The 12,450-nt window shown below is 43.0% G+C and overlaps 1 protein-coding gene across 17 annotated transcripts in view; it reads right to left on the bottom strand.

The window, feature by feature from the left end:
- Positions 1-12,450, bottom strand: part of AMOTL1 (angiomotin like 1) — a 169,480-nt gene that overhangs the window by 70,626 nt on the left and 86,404 nt on the right. For 8 of the 17 annotated variants that reach the window (XM_016921835.4, XM_009424007.5, XM_063784428.1 and 5 more), the window contains 2 exons: positions 10,509-10,658; positions 5,359-6,280 (listed from right to left, as the gene is read on the bottom strand). In XM_016921835.4, the coding sequence (XP_016777324.2) occupies positions 5,359-6,280; positions 10,509-10,658 (1,072 nt within the window). Of the gene's footprint in view, positions 1-5,358; positions 6,281-8,648; positions 8,704-10,508; positions 10,659-12,450 lie in introns of all 17 variants that reach the window. The other 9 variants (XM_016921834.4, XM_063784432.1, XM_063784435.1 and 6 more) reach the window with 2 other exon arrangements.

Here is a 12,450-nt window from a genome sequence, read left to right as displayed (position 1 = left end):
AAATCAAATCCCCTATGCTGAACAGACAAGATTGAGCCAAGATAAAGGCCAAAAAGGCAATGTACAGGCTGAGAGAGTGGAAACAGAGCCTTAAGTGTTCTTTTCATTGACAGGAGTCATTCTTAGTCTTTTTCCAAATGGATACTGCCTAAAACATACAAATTAGTCTTAAGTTAGTATTTATCATCTTCCATAATGGAAACATTCTAATAAAAATGTCTACAGAAAACCCGCAACCCTCACCCTAGGAATGAAAGCACCTCCAAATGAAAGCAAACCAAAAGACAGACGAAAGCCCACACCCAGAGCTGTCAGCCCCATTAAGTCTGGTCTGTGACAGTCTTCCTAGATATCTGAAGAAAAAGAGGTATCCAGACAGCTTTCTTCCTAGAGTCTAGAATACTTCACCAGAATTCTGGTCCTGTTGAAAAAAACAGAAGGTGGGCAGAGCACAGGCTGGACATCACATGTGATATATTCTATAAATCTGATTAGAAATTCACCAGATTTAGTGACCCCAAGTGAAAGCTTAAATCTGCGGCTCCACTGCAAAGTACAGTGGCCAAGTGTTTACACTCGTGGGAGACGCAGTGTGCAACAAAGCATTCCAGGTCTGCACCTGGCTCCTGCACTTCCAAGCTGCTGGCTGTGATCAAGTTAGTTAACCTCCCTCTCTAAGCCTAAGTTTTTATTGTATGTAAAAATTGTGATAATAATAGTACCCACCCTTTAGAGTTGTAAAGATTAAGGAAGATAAGTAACCCACACAAAGTGCCTGGCACACAGTCAGCATTCGGTGAAGGTTTCACCCTCCTGCTATGACTACCACCACCACAACTACTCCACTCTCACCTGCTAAGGGTGAAGACAGAGTTCTAGAAAATGGACAATGAGAGCAAGTGTTAGAAAAAACAGATTTTAGTTTATGCTGAGTCCATTATAATATATAAGTCTTAGGAACAAGAAACACAAAAAGCCTATTTTTGAGATCAACTAAGTCTAAATAGCAAAACATACTCCCTTCCCCACAAAATTAACCTAGCCAGTTATAACAAATTCAAATAGGAAGTTAAGACTATTTGCAGGCAGGGTGCAGTGTTCACCTGTAATCTTAACACTTTGGGAGGCCAAGGTGAGTAGACTGCTTGAGCCCAGGAGTTCAAGACCAGCCTTGCCAACATAGTGAAACCCTAACTCTACCAAAAAAGAATTACAAAAATAGTTGGGCACGGTGGCACATGCCTGTAATCGCAGCTACTGGGGAGACTATGATGGGAGGATCACTTGAGCTTGGGAGGTAGAGGTTGCAGTGAGCTGTGACTGCACTGCTGCACTCCAGCCTGAGCGACAGGCATCTCAAGACAACAACAACAAAACACTATTTGCCTATTAAATTAGCAAAGATTTTGCAATTATAATGATGTAATAACTAACGTTGGTCAAAGTGCAGTAAAACAGGCACCGTAATATTTTTACAAGGTTTTCTGGCATCAGAAGCTTTTAAATGTTTATTATAATTTACCCAATAATTTCATTTCTAAATAATGATTCCTAAGGAAGCCAAAACATAGATAATTTGATATGCATGATGATGTTCGCTCTATCATGGAGAAAATGGTGTAAATGGTATACTTTATGAAATATTATACAGCAATAAAAATGTTGGTTTTGAAAAAATAAAGGATTGTGGAAAAAAGCTTGTGATACAATGCTATCTTTCAAAAGCGAGGATACTAAACAATATAATTTATCATTATAATGTGAAAAAATTAATTTGTACAGGAAAAATGTTAGTGGGTGTATTAGGAAAGTAGGATATTTTAAGTAATTTTTTTAGCATCTCTAGTTCCCAAATGTTTTGAAATATGGATTTCTTTGGAAAACAAATATGCATGTTGACTAATATACTCCAAACTGCTTTGATAAAAATTAGATCATCCCTTGGTATTCATTCATGCATTCATTTCCATTAACAGTGCAGATTGCATAAGCCAAGTCACTACTTCTAGAAGTGGTCTGTTTCCACAAAGAGTCATAAGTAATATCCAAATGCTTGCCTTTGCCTGGGGGGTTGGGAGTGGTCACAATTCTCCACAGTAACAACCTGTTTAATTCCCATCTTGTCCTCATTCTTATCCATTTACACTTTCAGGTTGAGGAAAAAGTATAGTAGAACAAGAGGAAAACCAGAGCCTTCATCCCTAGCCAACACATGTTCCCTGCAGGCCCCTGCTGCCTTAGCACTCCCACCCCCACCAGCCACAGTAGCTCACCCACATGGGCCAAGGTGGGTCAAGTCAACGAGGTCAAGGCCTCATCTCCCAGAGGGTTCCCAGGAAAGGAGCCTAAAGGGCCTTACAATCACCTACCAGACATCTCCATCTTTAGGGCATCAGAGCAGGTGAGAGAATTTGTAAGCTATGGTGAGTCAAGAGTGATCACAAAAAACTCAAATTCTTATTCTTCTCATAAGTTCTATCACTTGTCTCTTTGGAGCTTTCTACCTCTAGGCAAAAAGGAGTGAAGTCTCAACAATGTAATGGGTTGGACCAAACTACTGAATACTCATTACATACTGAGCCCACGTTTGCAGCACCAGCCAGGGAGATGGACTCCATGATCTCCATCAGAGGCGTCTCTTTCTAGTCCAAGAGTCTATGTGGTTGTACGTATGTACACAATGGCCTGCAGCTTCCTAAACCATCACGATCAATGACAAACAGATAACCCTTTAAGCACAAGATAATGTGTCAGTGAAATGAAGGGGCCCAACTTGTCTTCTGGGTCACAGGCAAGTTGAACATGACACACTGCTGAGTTTCAGGTCCAATCCTTCGAGTTCAGGCCACGTTAAATGTGTCTGAAGCAGGGCTGGTGTGGATGCAATATTGTTTACCCAGTCAGCCAAGGGCTGCACCAGTGGAGCCATGCTGGCTAGCCATGGCCCTGTTCACAAAGGGGCCTTGTGGCTCTGGGGCCCAGCCTCAATGGCCTGTCTGTTACGTCTCCTGAGACATTTGATGCGTCATATTAACCAGCTGCCAAGCCTGGCAGTCAGCTCAAATCCCTCACACATTTCTTCTTCTTTCTAACGTCATAACTTTGAGAAAAATGACCTCCAAAAGTGTTCCCCTCCTCCCCTGACCATTTCTCCCACCTCACATCACACCTATTACCAAATGACAAAAGGCAAAGTGATCCACTGTATGCATTGCACGGTATGCATATATTACTTTACAAATAGTAAAGCAAAGAAGAGGAAGGGGATTTCATTTCAGGATAGTTTCCCCTCTATCAAGCTCTAGAGGCTGAGTTAAGTTATCGGGGAAAAGGGTGAAATATAATAAGCCAAACTCTGGTATGATGGTGGAATAACATCATGGCTTATTTTAAACAACTGTGGTAAATCACTGTGATGCAAATACCAGGGATTTGATCAAGGAGCTATAAAGGGGGAAGAAGAGCCTCCTGGATCCCATCTTGGATTCCTGGGAGGAGTCGGGTTATGCCCACTTAGGGAGAATGCGTTCTCCTGCCTGGCCAAGATCTCACAGTTGGTTATGCTGCTTCTGAGCTGGCATTCTCAGTCTAATGTGGGGAAATGTGTCAGTGCTGGGAAGCCAGTGGCAGATCAGGCCACTCTCCCTCTGCCAACCTCCAGCCTCTCCTTTTTCAGAAGATGTACAGCCAAGGTATGTCCTGCACATAGCCACTGAGGTCGCTTGGGAAAACTCTGGCTTGTTCAATTTAGAAACAGATAAATAAAGCCCTTCATGAAAATGACACATCCAATAATAGGCAGTGGCCACATGTCTTTTCTGTTCATGTTCCCTGCCCCTCCTTCAATGTCAGCAACATCTAAACATTTCTGACTCCCAAAGTGTGATCTTCAGACCCAATTTCTCTCCTGAGAGTTTGATTCGTAATTCCCTTATTTCCATCATCCCTATTCCAGAATTTCTGTATCTAACCAATCCCTAAACCCTGTCAGTTCTATTTCCCTACCTCTCTTAGCACATAATGCTCCTCTATTCTCCCTGCCCAAGCTTTGGCCACCCTCACCAATTCTGATCTGGACTACTGAAAGCATCCCTGGAGCTCCTTGTGGCGTCGGGCTCCCTTTCCTCTAATTCATGCACTGCCACCAAAATCAGCTGTTAGACATCCACTTACCATCCCTACCTAAGAACACCGCTTTTCCCAATTGCTTATGGATAAATTCTAAACTCCTTAATACGACACCCAGAGACCGTCATCATCAACTTCCCTGTCCAAACATACCTCAACCAAACGGGTCCCAACTTCCCTGTCCAAACATATCTCCTGTCACTTCTTACCACACCCTTGCCCACCAGTGCTCTGCATTATTGCCACTCATTCCAGACAAAAATCCTCATGACCTCTTTGTCTGAAGACACGGCACTCCCTCACACAGCACATACTGCTACTTCATCTCTACCCTACAACTCTGATTTATCCTTCAAGTTCCAACTCAAATGTCACCTCCTCTGGGAAGCTCTCTCCAGCCCCTCCAGTTGTGAGTTATACTATCCTACCTGTTACCCTAGCATCCTCGGCCCATTTCTCTCCTAGAACAGCACATTGAATGGCAATGATCTGTTCAGATGCTGGTTTCCTCCAAGACAATGCTATAGGGTCCTGAAGGGCAGGGACCCCATCTCTGAACCAGGAACAGGGCTTCAGAGTACAGCATACACTCAGTAGGTGCTGCTGAATCCATCAATCAACTGGAAGAATACAAGTGAAGGCTGTAGGAAGAATTAGGGCAAGGGAGTGAATAGATTTTGGCAGTCAGGATACTTGAGTGTAGCCCCCAGCTGCCTCAGAGTTGTGTCTATGAAATTCATTAATCTCTCCAGGCTTTAGTTTCTCATCTGTTGAGTGAGGGATGGGACTATGTGATTTCTACAGTCCCTTTAACTCCTCCATTCTAGCATTCAGACTACATTTTCCTTTAAAATCTACAATGAAAAAAGACTATAAAACCCTCTGGTAATAATATGTTCCAGGAGTTTGGATGGTCTCCACAAAGCCATTGGAAAATTGCTACTTTGCCAGGCCACTAGGCAGAGCTCCCAAGGACAGCTAACAAGTGAGGTCCCTCCCCTAAACTCATAAGTCCCCAACTGCCTGCTGCTATGTTTGGAGAAAATCCCTCAGTTGCCCTCTACTCTATTTCACCCTATATATTCTGGCCACAAAGTGGTTTATTAAATATCATGCATAAGGAAAAAAGCCTGATGACAAAAACCTAATCTGCTCTGAAAATAATAAATGCTAATAACATGACTATTGAATTTTGAAAAGCCGCACGAAACGTCTGCAGTTGATAATCACCTCGTTACCCCATACTCAGGGGGTGGCTGGTACCGCAGGACGGCCACATCTGTTCTCACAGGCTGAGGAGCAGGGTAGGGCTTGACCATCTCGTGGAGCATCCCGGGGTGCTGGTCACCATAAAAAAGTCCGTGCTCCTGGGTCTTGCTGACTGGGGACATCATTTGCTTGGTCTTGAAGGGGTACTCAGGTGGAGGACCCCGAGGGTCCAGCACTTTACCTGCAGGCTGGGCAGGGGAGGGCCCCCCTCCTGCTTTGAAGCCCTTTCCATTCCCCGAGCCGGGAAGGTGTTGCTTGGCCCCATTCCTCTCCAGGGACAGCTGCATGATTCTCTCGCTGAGCGAGCGGACGTGGCCCTGCTTCAGTTCCTTCAGCGCCTCGTCCTTATGCGCCTGTCCACTGTTGGCACGGTTCACAGTGGGCCTCCCCTCAGTTCGGGACTTCTGACTGGTGCCCCCTGCCATGTAGTAACCATGGCTCACCGCCCCCTGCTGCTGTTGCTGCTGCTGCTGCCCCCTGAAGAACTGCGACTGTGCTTTGGCCTCCTCGTAAGTGGGCAGTTCCTCGTTGTTCTGCTGAGGCTGCGTGGACCGGACCTGTTTCTCCATCACCGTATTGTCCACCTGGTGTTCTTGACCCTGCGGTTCTTGGCGTGCTGACTGGTAGACCATTTGTGGGTCTTCTTGAGTGAGGTTTTCCGTGGAAGAAAAGTTGTTTGTAGGATGGGCTGGTCCTGCACTCCCTGTGGCCTGGTGCTGAATGGCCAGCAAGTTCATGTTCTCGGTTGGGGTGCCATACCGCAGTTGTTCCTGGATCAGCCGCTGCAATACTGTTCCAGCTGCCGCATCCTCGGAACCTCTCATTTCCACCTCTGAGATCCTCAGGAAGTTTGGGGAGTGGAAGTTACAAAGAGGATCTTCAACTAAAAGATAAACATAGGAAAAAAGATATCAGGCAGCTCCACAGGAGATATATGTCTGTGACTATGTGGTACATAATTAACATTCTAACTACAGCAACATTTAAAAATAAGATTTCAAATGCATCATCACCTCCATTTACCTGGCAATGTCTCATGGAATTTTCTTCTCCAATTCAAAGCGAGTCTACTATTCTGCACTCCCTCTCCTCTGCTTCCTCTTAAACATTGTTCCATCCTTCAACCCCTCCCTTTTCTCTAATCTCCCCACTGGTCCTTTCTCTTCATCACATAAATATACCCAAGTCTTTCCTATTTAAAAAAAATACAAGAGAAAACCAAAATCAAACCAAAAGAAACCACCTTTTCTTGGCCCTCCCATATACCTCTAACTACCACCCTGTATCTCACTTTTCCTTCTCGTCTAGTTGTCTTTGGTAAGTACCCTACACTTGCTGTCTCCCCTTCCCAAATGCTCCATCCACTAACCTCCCTACTGCTCTGACCAGTAAGCAAATCCAATGAGAATTTTCCAGCCCTCATATTATACACCTAACTTTTCTGAAGCATTTGACATGGTTGGTTACCCTCTTCCTGCAGTGCTCTCCTAATTCGGCCTCCAGGTCACCCCTCCTCTTGGTCCTGGCTCCTGCCTCTCTCTATGCACCATCTCTGGCTCCCTTCTCTCCACCTGTCCCTTAAATTCTGGTGTTTCCTACAGCTCTGTCCTGAGTGCTCTTCCACCTTTATGCGTCTCCCAGTGACACCACACCTACCCCTCGTCATCAACTACTGACTCATGACCCATACATCTACAACTGCCAGACAATGGCCCTGAGTCCTTCTAACTCAACATGTCTTCCTCGCCCAAAATACTTAACCACCCATGCCAACCCCTGTATTCCCTGCCTCATCTACTTTCTGTCAAGCCAGAAAACTGAAGGTTTTCCAAAATTCCTTCCTCTCCCTTTACCCCAACATCCAGACAGCCACTGCCTGTCAATTCAACCTTCTCAACATCTCTGCCAACCCTCTTTCTTATTCCCGTGCCAATCTCCAAGTTCATCATTAATAACTTCAATACAAGCATAAGAACTACTTTAAACATGTATATGATGTGCCAGGTATTGTACTAAATTCTCTCCATGTGTTATTTCATTCATTCCAAATATAACACTAAGAGGTAGATAGTAATTCCCTCAACTTACAGAAGAGGAGAGATGTTCACAGAAGGTAAATTGCCGAGGCCCCCAGGCGGGAAGAGGCAGAACTGGGATATGACACCAAATCTGTGTTCATTCCACATTACAAGCTCTCAGCAACACATACCCAGGTCATTCCAACAGCCTCTTTATCTATTTCCCTGACACTCATCTTATTCCCACTTCCAAACCCACCCCTCTGACCCCAGTCTATCTGGCACACTACCTTGAAAGATTGTTCCAATAGAGAAATCTAATCATGTCACTCCTCTGCACCAAAATTCCTCAATAATCAATTACAGGATGAAACTGACATTCTATCATATGGTGTAGCAGGTACTACCTACCTATCCAACAACATTTCATGCTGCTCCCAACTCCCACTGGCAATCCTTTGGCGTTTAAGCTCCAGCAATACTTATGTACATATAGTTTCCAAGACATGCTAGCTCTCTCCAGCCTCTGGACTTTTGCTTGCCTTCCCTCTGCCTAGAAAAATGCATCTCACCATATCTCTTGGGAAAATTATTGGACAAGTGATAGCTCCAAAACTACCTTCCAAGTAAAACCTTTCCTGCTGCAGCCCTGCAGGCCTGAGCCTTTTTCTCCAATGTCCCCACTCCATTTGTATATATCTCCATTGCAGCAATTCTCACAGTAGATGGCAATTATTTATTTATACAAGAATCTAAACTTCTCAAAGGCAAAGATCATGTCTTCTCATCTGGGTCTCCCCAAAACAAAGCCCAATGCCTGGATGTCATAGGGGCTCAGATATTTAACCAATAAAAGAATACCTACATGAGCTCCATGAAATAAAAAATTTAGCCCATTTCACAACAGGACTATTAAGTAGTGCATTAAGGATATTATTATAGCATTATGAAAGTAGAAATTCTACCACTAACTACTGGCATGACCTTAAACAAATCGCTTTCCCTCCCTGAGCCTCAATATCCTCCTCTGTAAACCAAGAGAGCTGAACTAGATCATCTCTAGGCAGCCTTCACTCTTACAGATTCATGTAATGATGGCTCTATGTTTTATGTGTACATATGGCACATCATTTTCCCAAAACAATCTTTCTTCCCCAAGTTCATCTTTTCTTCCTATAAATGGCATTCTCAAATATGAGTCATCCAGATAGAAGTGTCATATTCACTTCTGACCTTTTTATCCTTTGCTCTCCACATTTAATCAACTGCCACGCTCGTTTTTCTCAGTCTACAGTGAAATGAGAAAAAAACAAAGGTGGTGTGATATGCTTATATACAAGATATATACATATATGTATATTAATACATCTATATGTGTATGTAAATAGATATATGCCATTAGAAGGTTCATAACTGCCCTTTTTGGGGCAAGAACTGTCAAGGATCACATCCCTCCTATATTTTTGGTATTAAAATATGAAAAAAAGGTGACAGCAGATGACATTGTTACTGTCCTTGCAATAGCAAAATACTGTAACTCCGTGATGGCCCCCTAATTTTCATTAAGAAATTTCACATTTATAACAGTTACAAATCACAACCAAGCCCTAGTTTCTACACCAACAAGCTCCCCCATCCAATCCATTCTTCCGTGCCCTCAGCCACTCTCCGGGTTCCAACTCTCCTTGCCAGCCATTTAGACATGCTGAATGGCCTCTCAATATCTCTTGCCCCTGGCTCCTTCTCCTTTCAATTCATATTGCATTACGACCTGTCTTCCTCTACCAGATTCAAACTCCAGGGAGCAGAGAGTTCTGTTTGTTATATTTATGTGTTGCCTCCCCAGTGCCTTGAACCCTGTCCTGATACACAGAAGGCGTTCAGGACATGATTGTTGAGGAAATGAAGGGAGTTTACACACTGGTTCCTGAAGCTCAACTTTGATCATAAGGCTCTCCCTGTCACCCTTACCCCCAAAATCTCACCTCTGTGGCTTCTCTGAACCTCTCTCCTCTGAAAAATGGAGAAACTTTCATATCTGCCTCATAGGAATGTATGTGAAATAAACTGAAATTTATCCCTTACCGTCAAAGAATCAATACTGTAACTGAGATATAAACCCAAAGTTCAACAGCAAAAAAATTTTAAACAATAAAAACAAACTATTAAAACTCTACACAACATGAATTGCCAAATATTTGTAATAAACCATTAACTACCCAAGGAAAGACAGATCAATGTGGGTTGGACTGGTCTGCTCTTTCACTCTACCATATTTACTGAAAACGTGTTATAGTTCAGGCATTGGGACAGGTGCTGGGGTTACGAGAGTAAAGAGGACACAGTCCTCCCCTCAGGGTAACTGATCTGAAAGACTTAATGGAACAAGCACATTCAAATAAAAAAATTTTAAAACATTTTAAAATAAAATGAATACAACTTCAAATCAAAATATATTTCCAAAGGAAAATGATGTATTTGGATGAATAATAAAGGAATAGATCTCAACAAGCATGAAAACTATTGAATTCCCCTTTCACTGAAGTAAGAGAGAGATGAGTTATAAGCACATTTAGCAAGAACCATGACATCCTTCCCTAAAGTGGTTTAAAGATTCCCTCACAGTTTAACCAGTCTCAAAAGCCCTCAAAAAGAGATAGGAAGTTTTTACAAAGGAGACAGCTCCTTCCTTGCTATAGTTCTGAATTACTTCTTTTAACTTCTAAATTATTTGCAAAAAGAGATAAAAACAAAAGCAGAGAAGGAAAAAAGAAATGAGATTCTGAGAAAGGGGAGAAAAAAGTATTTAGGAATCAGAGAAATACTGAAAATAAGTGGTATAATTCTGAAGTTCCTACATGTTTAGGTATGATGCTCTCAGACAGAGTCACATATTAGAGTAAAGCAGTCTATTAACACCATAGCAAAACATGATTAAAAATAAGGCATCTATGAACAGACAATCAATAATCCAATATGATGATTTAAAAAACAAGATTAGAGAATAAACGTCTGAATTATGCAAAAGAGCTAAAGATGAGAAACGTAAGATCATTTTGCTTTTCCAACACAAGTGCCGGTAAAAGGACTTACCAACTTTTTCCCTGATGCTACTGGTTGCCTCCACCGTCAAAGCAGATGTTTCATGCCTCCCAGAATAAAGCTGAAAGTCTGGGGAAAAGTAGGTGGAGTCTTCTAGAACCTGGACAGGACTACTGGGGCTATAACAAGCAGAAGGGGACCCTGGGGGAAAGAAAGCGAAGTGAATATGAGTGCCCATCAAGTCCTCCTTCCTTCCTGCGTGACTCACAAGAACCCACCAGGCATTCTCCCACAGTGTTTCAACTTGGCAGAGGGAGCTCTGTCTTTTTGATTCATAAAATTCCAAAGTTACTATTCAGAATTATCACAAGTCCAGCCACCCACCAAAATGACCCGTGAGGTCAACATAACAGTCCTCAAGACACACTGAGTGAAGGCGCGAATGCTCTAATGCTCTCACACAACCCGGTTCCAAGGGTTGCAGCAGCACCAGCGAAAGTCAAGTCCTCTGCGGGACTGAATGTGTCACAAAGCTCTGAATGGTCAAGGTTGAGGACAGAAAGGAGGGAAGCAGGGAGGCCACTGAAGGAAAGCAAAACAGGAAGAGCAGCTGTCTTTCAAAATACATAAAAGATACAGAAAGGAGTGGTCATTCTGCCACACCATGTGTTAGCAAGAGAATGTGCTCTCTGCCCCACTCAAAGACTTCTGGAGTCTAATGTTACAGTGCGGAGCTGGGGCAATGGGGTCTGGTCTTCTGCCAAGCACTGGCCTTTCAGCTCCAGTTTATCTGCTTCACACACAAACTGGAGTGTGCTTCCTGTTCCAATTAAATGTGACACTGTGTTCAGTCCTTCAGTCACTGAACATGAGATAGTACTACAGTAACACCGACACCGCACACACAACATCCGTGGGAACATTCAGCAGGACGGGCCCAGGCTGTTTTCCCTCTCTGCACTGATTCCTCTGCATGGGCACCAAGTTTAAGGCTCTTTTCAGCTAAAGTAACTTATTTTACTCTGGGGAAAGAATCATAGTACTTTTTTAAAAAATTAACATCCTTGCTCAAAAGAAAATTCCATTAAAAGAAAAATCCTGTTTTTCAGCAATGGCTTCCAACTGGTAATTTGAAATTTCTCACTAGGTTTGTTATCTACCCATTTCCCACAAGGTCATAGCTAGTAGTAAGTGACTAATTATTGATACCAAACGACCATAAGATGGGAATGTCCTCATCTCCTTCCTGAGTTTCTTTGCCTCAGCACATGAAACAGTATTTGCGTGTGTGCTCACATGTATTACAGGCACATTTTGGACTAGAAAGAAAAAGGATTCTGACAAGAATTTTTTTCTTATAAATTAAAAATAATGTAGTTGTAATGCCCACTTTAAAGATGAACATAAACCGAGTATGGATGATACTATATGAAGATCAGTCTAAAACTACAGTTCCAATGCATGACAGTATCTGTCAGCCTTCTCCTTTTGGCCAACCTACAAAGACTAACCTGAAAAGAAACTCAGCCCCTTTCCGGGCATCATCCTCTACATCTATAAATCTAGAAGCCTAGGGCTAAAATTAGGAATCATGGATGACCTGGATGCAAAGGCAAGTCCTAATCTGGCTTCCTCTTTCAGGCAGGTGGAAAACAGTGGAAAATGAAAAAGGTACAAGGTGCAATTGTGGCTGCACATTAAAATCACCCAAGAAACTTTTAAAATCTCTGTACCCAGGAACCACCCAGATCTATTCAATCAGAAGCTCTGAGGATAGGGCCTAGGCACCTGTATTTTATACAGCTCTTCCAGCAATTCCAATGTGGAGCGAAACTGGGGAAGCTCTAAGCAAGAGGGAGAAAAGCAACAAAAAAACCAAACCCCAAAACACCTTTCTGTGCCTTCATTCCCATCCCTCCTACCAAATCAGAGTAAGAGAGGAGTTGAGAGCCCATACGCTTCAATCAAAGAAAGTGTGATGTTTTCTTAAAAT

Source organism: Pan troglodytes, chromosome 9 (assembly GCF_028858775.2).
Source record: "Pan troglodytes isolate AG18354 chromosome 9, NHGRI_mPanTro3-v2.0_pri, whole genome shotgun sequence".
NCBI lineage: Eukaryota > Metazoa > Chordata > Mammalia > Primates > Hominidae > Pan > Pan troglodytes.
The sequence above is the reverse complement of the archived record's forward strand: the minus strand, read 5'-3'. Positions and strand labels throughout refer to the sequence as shown.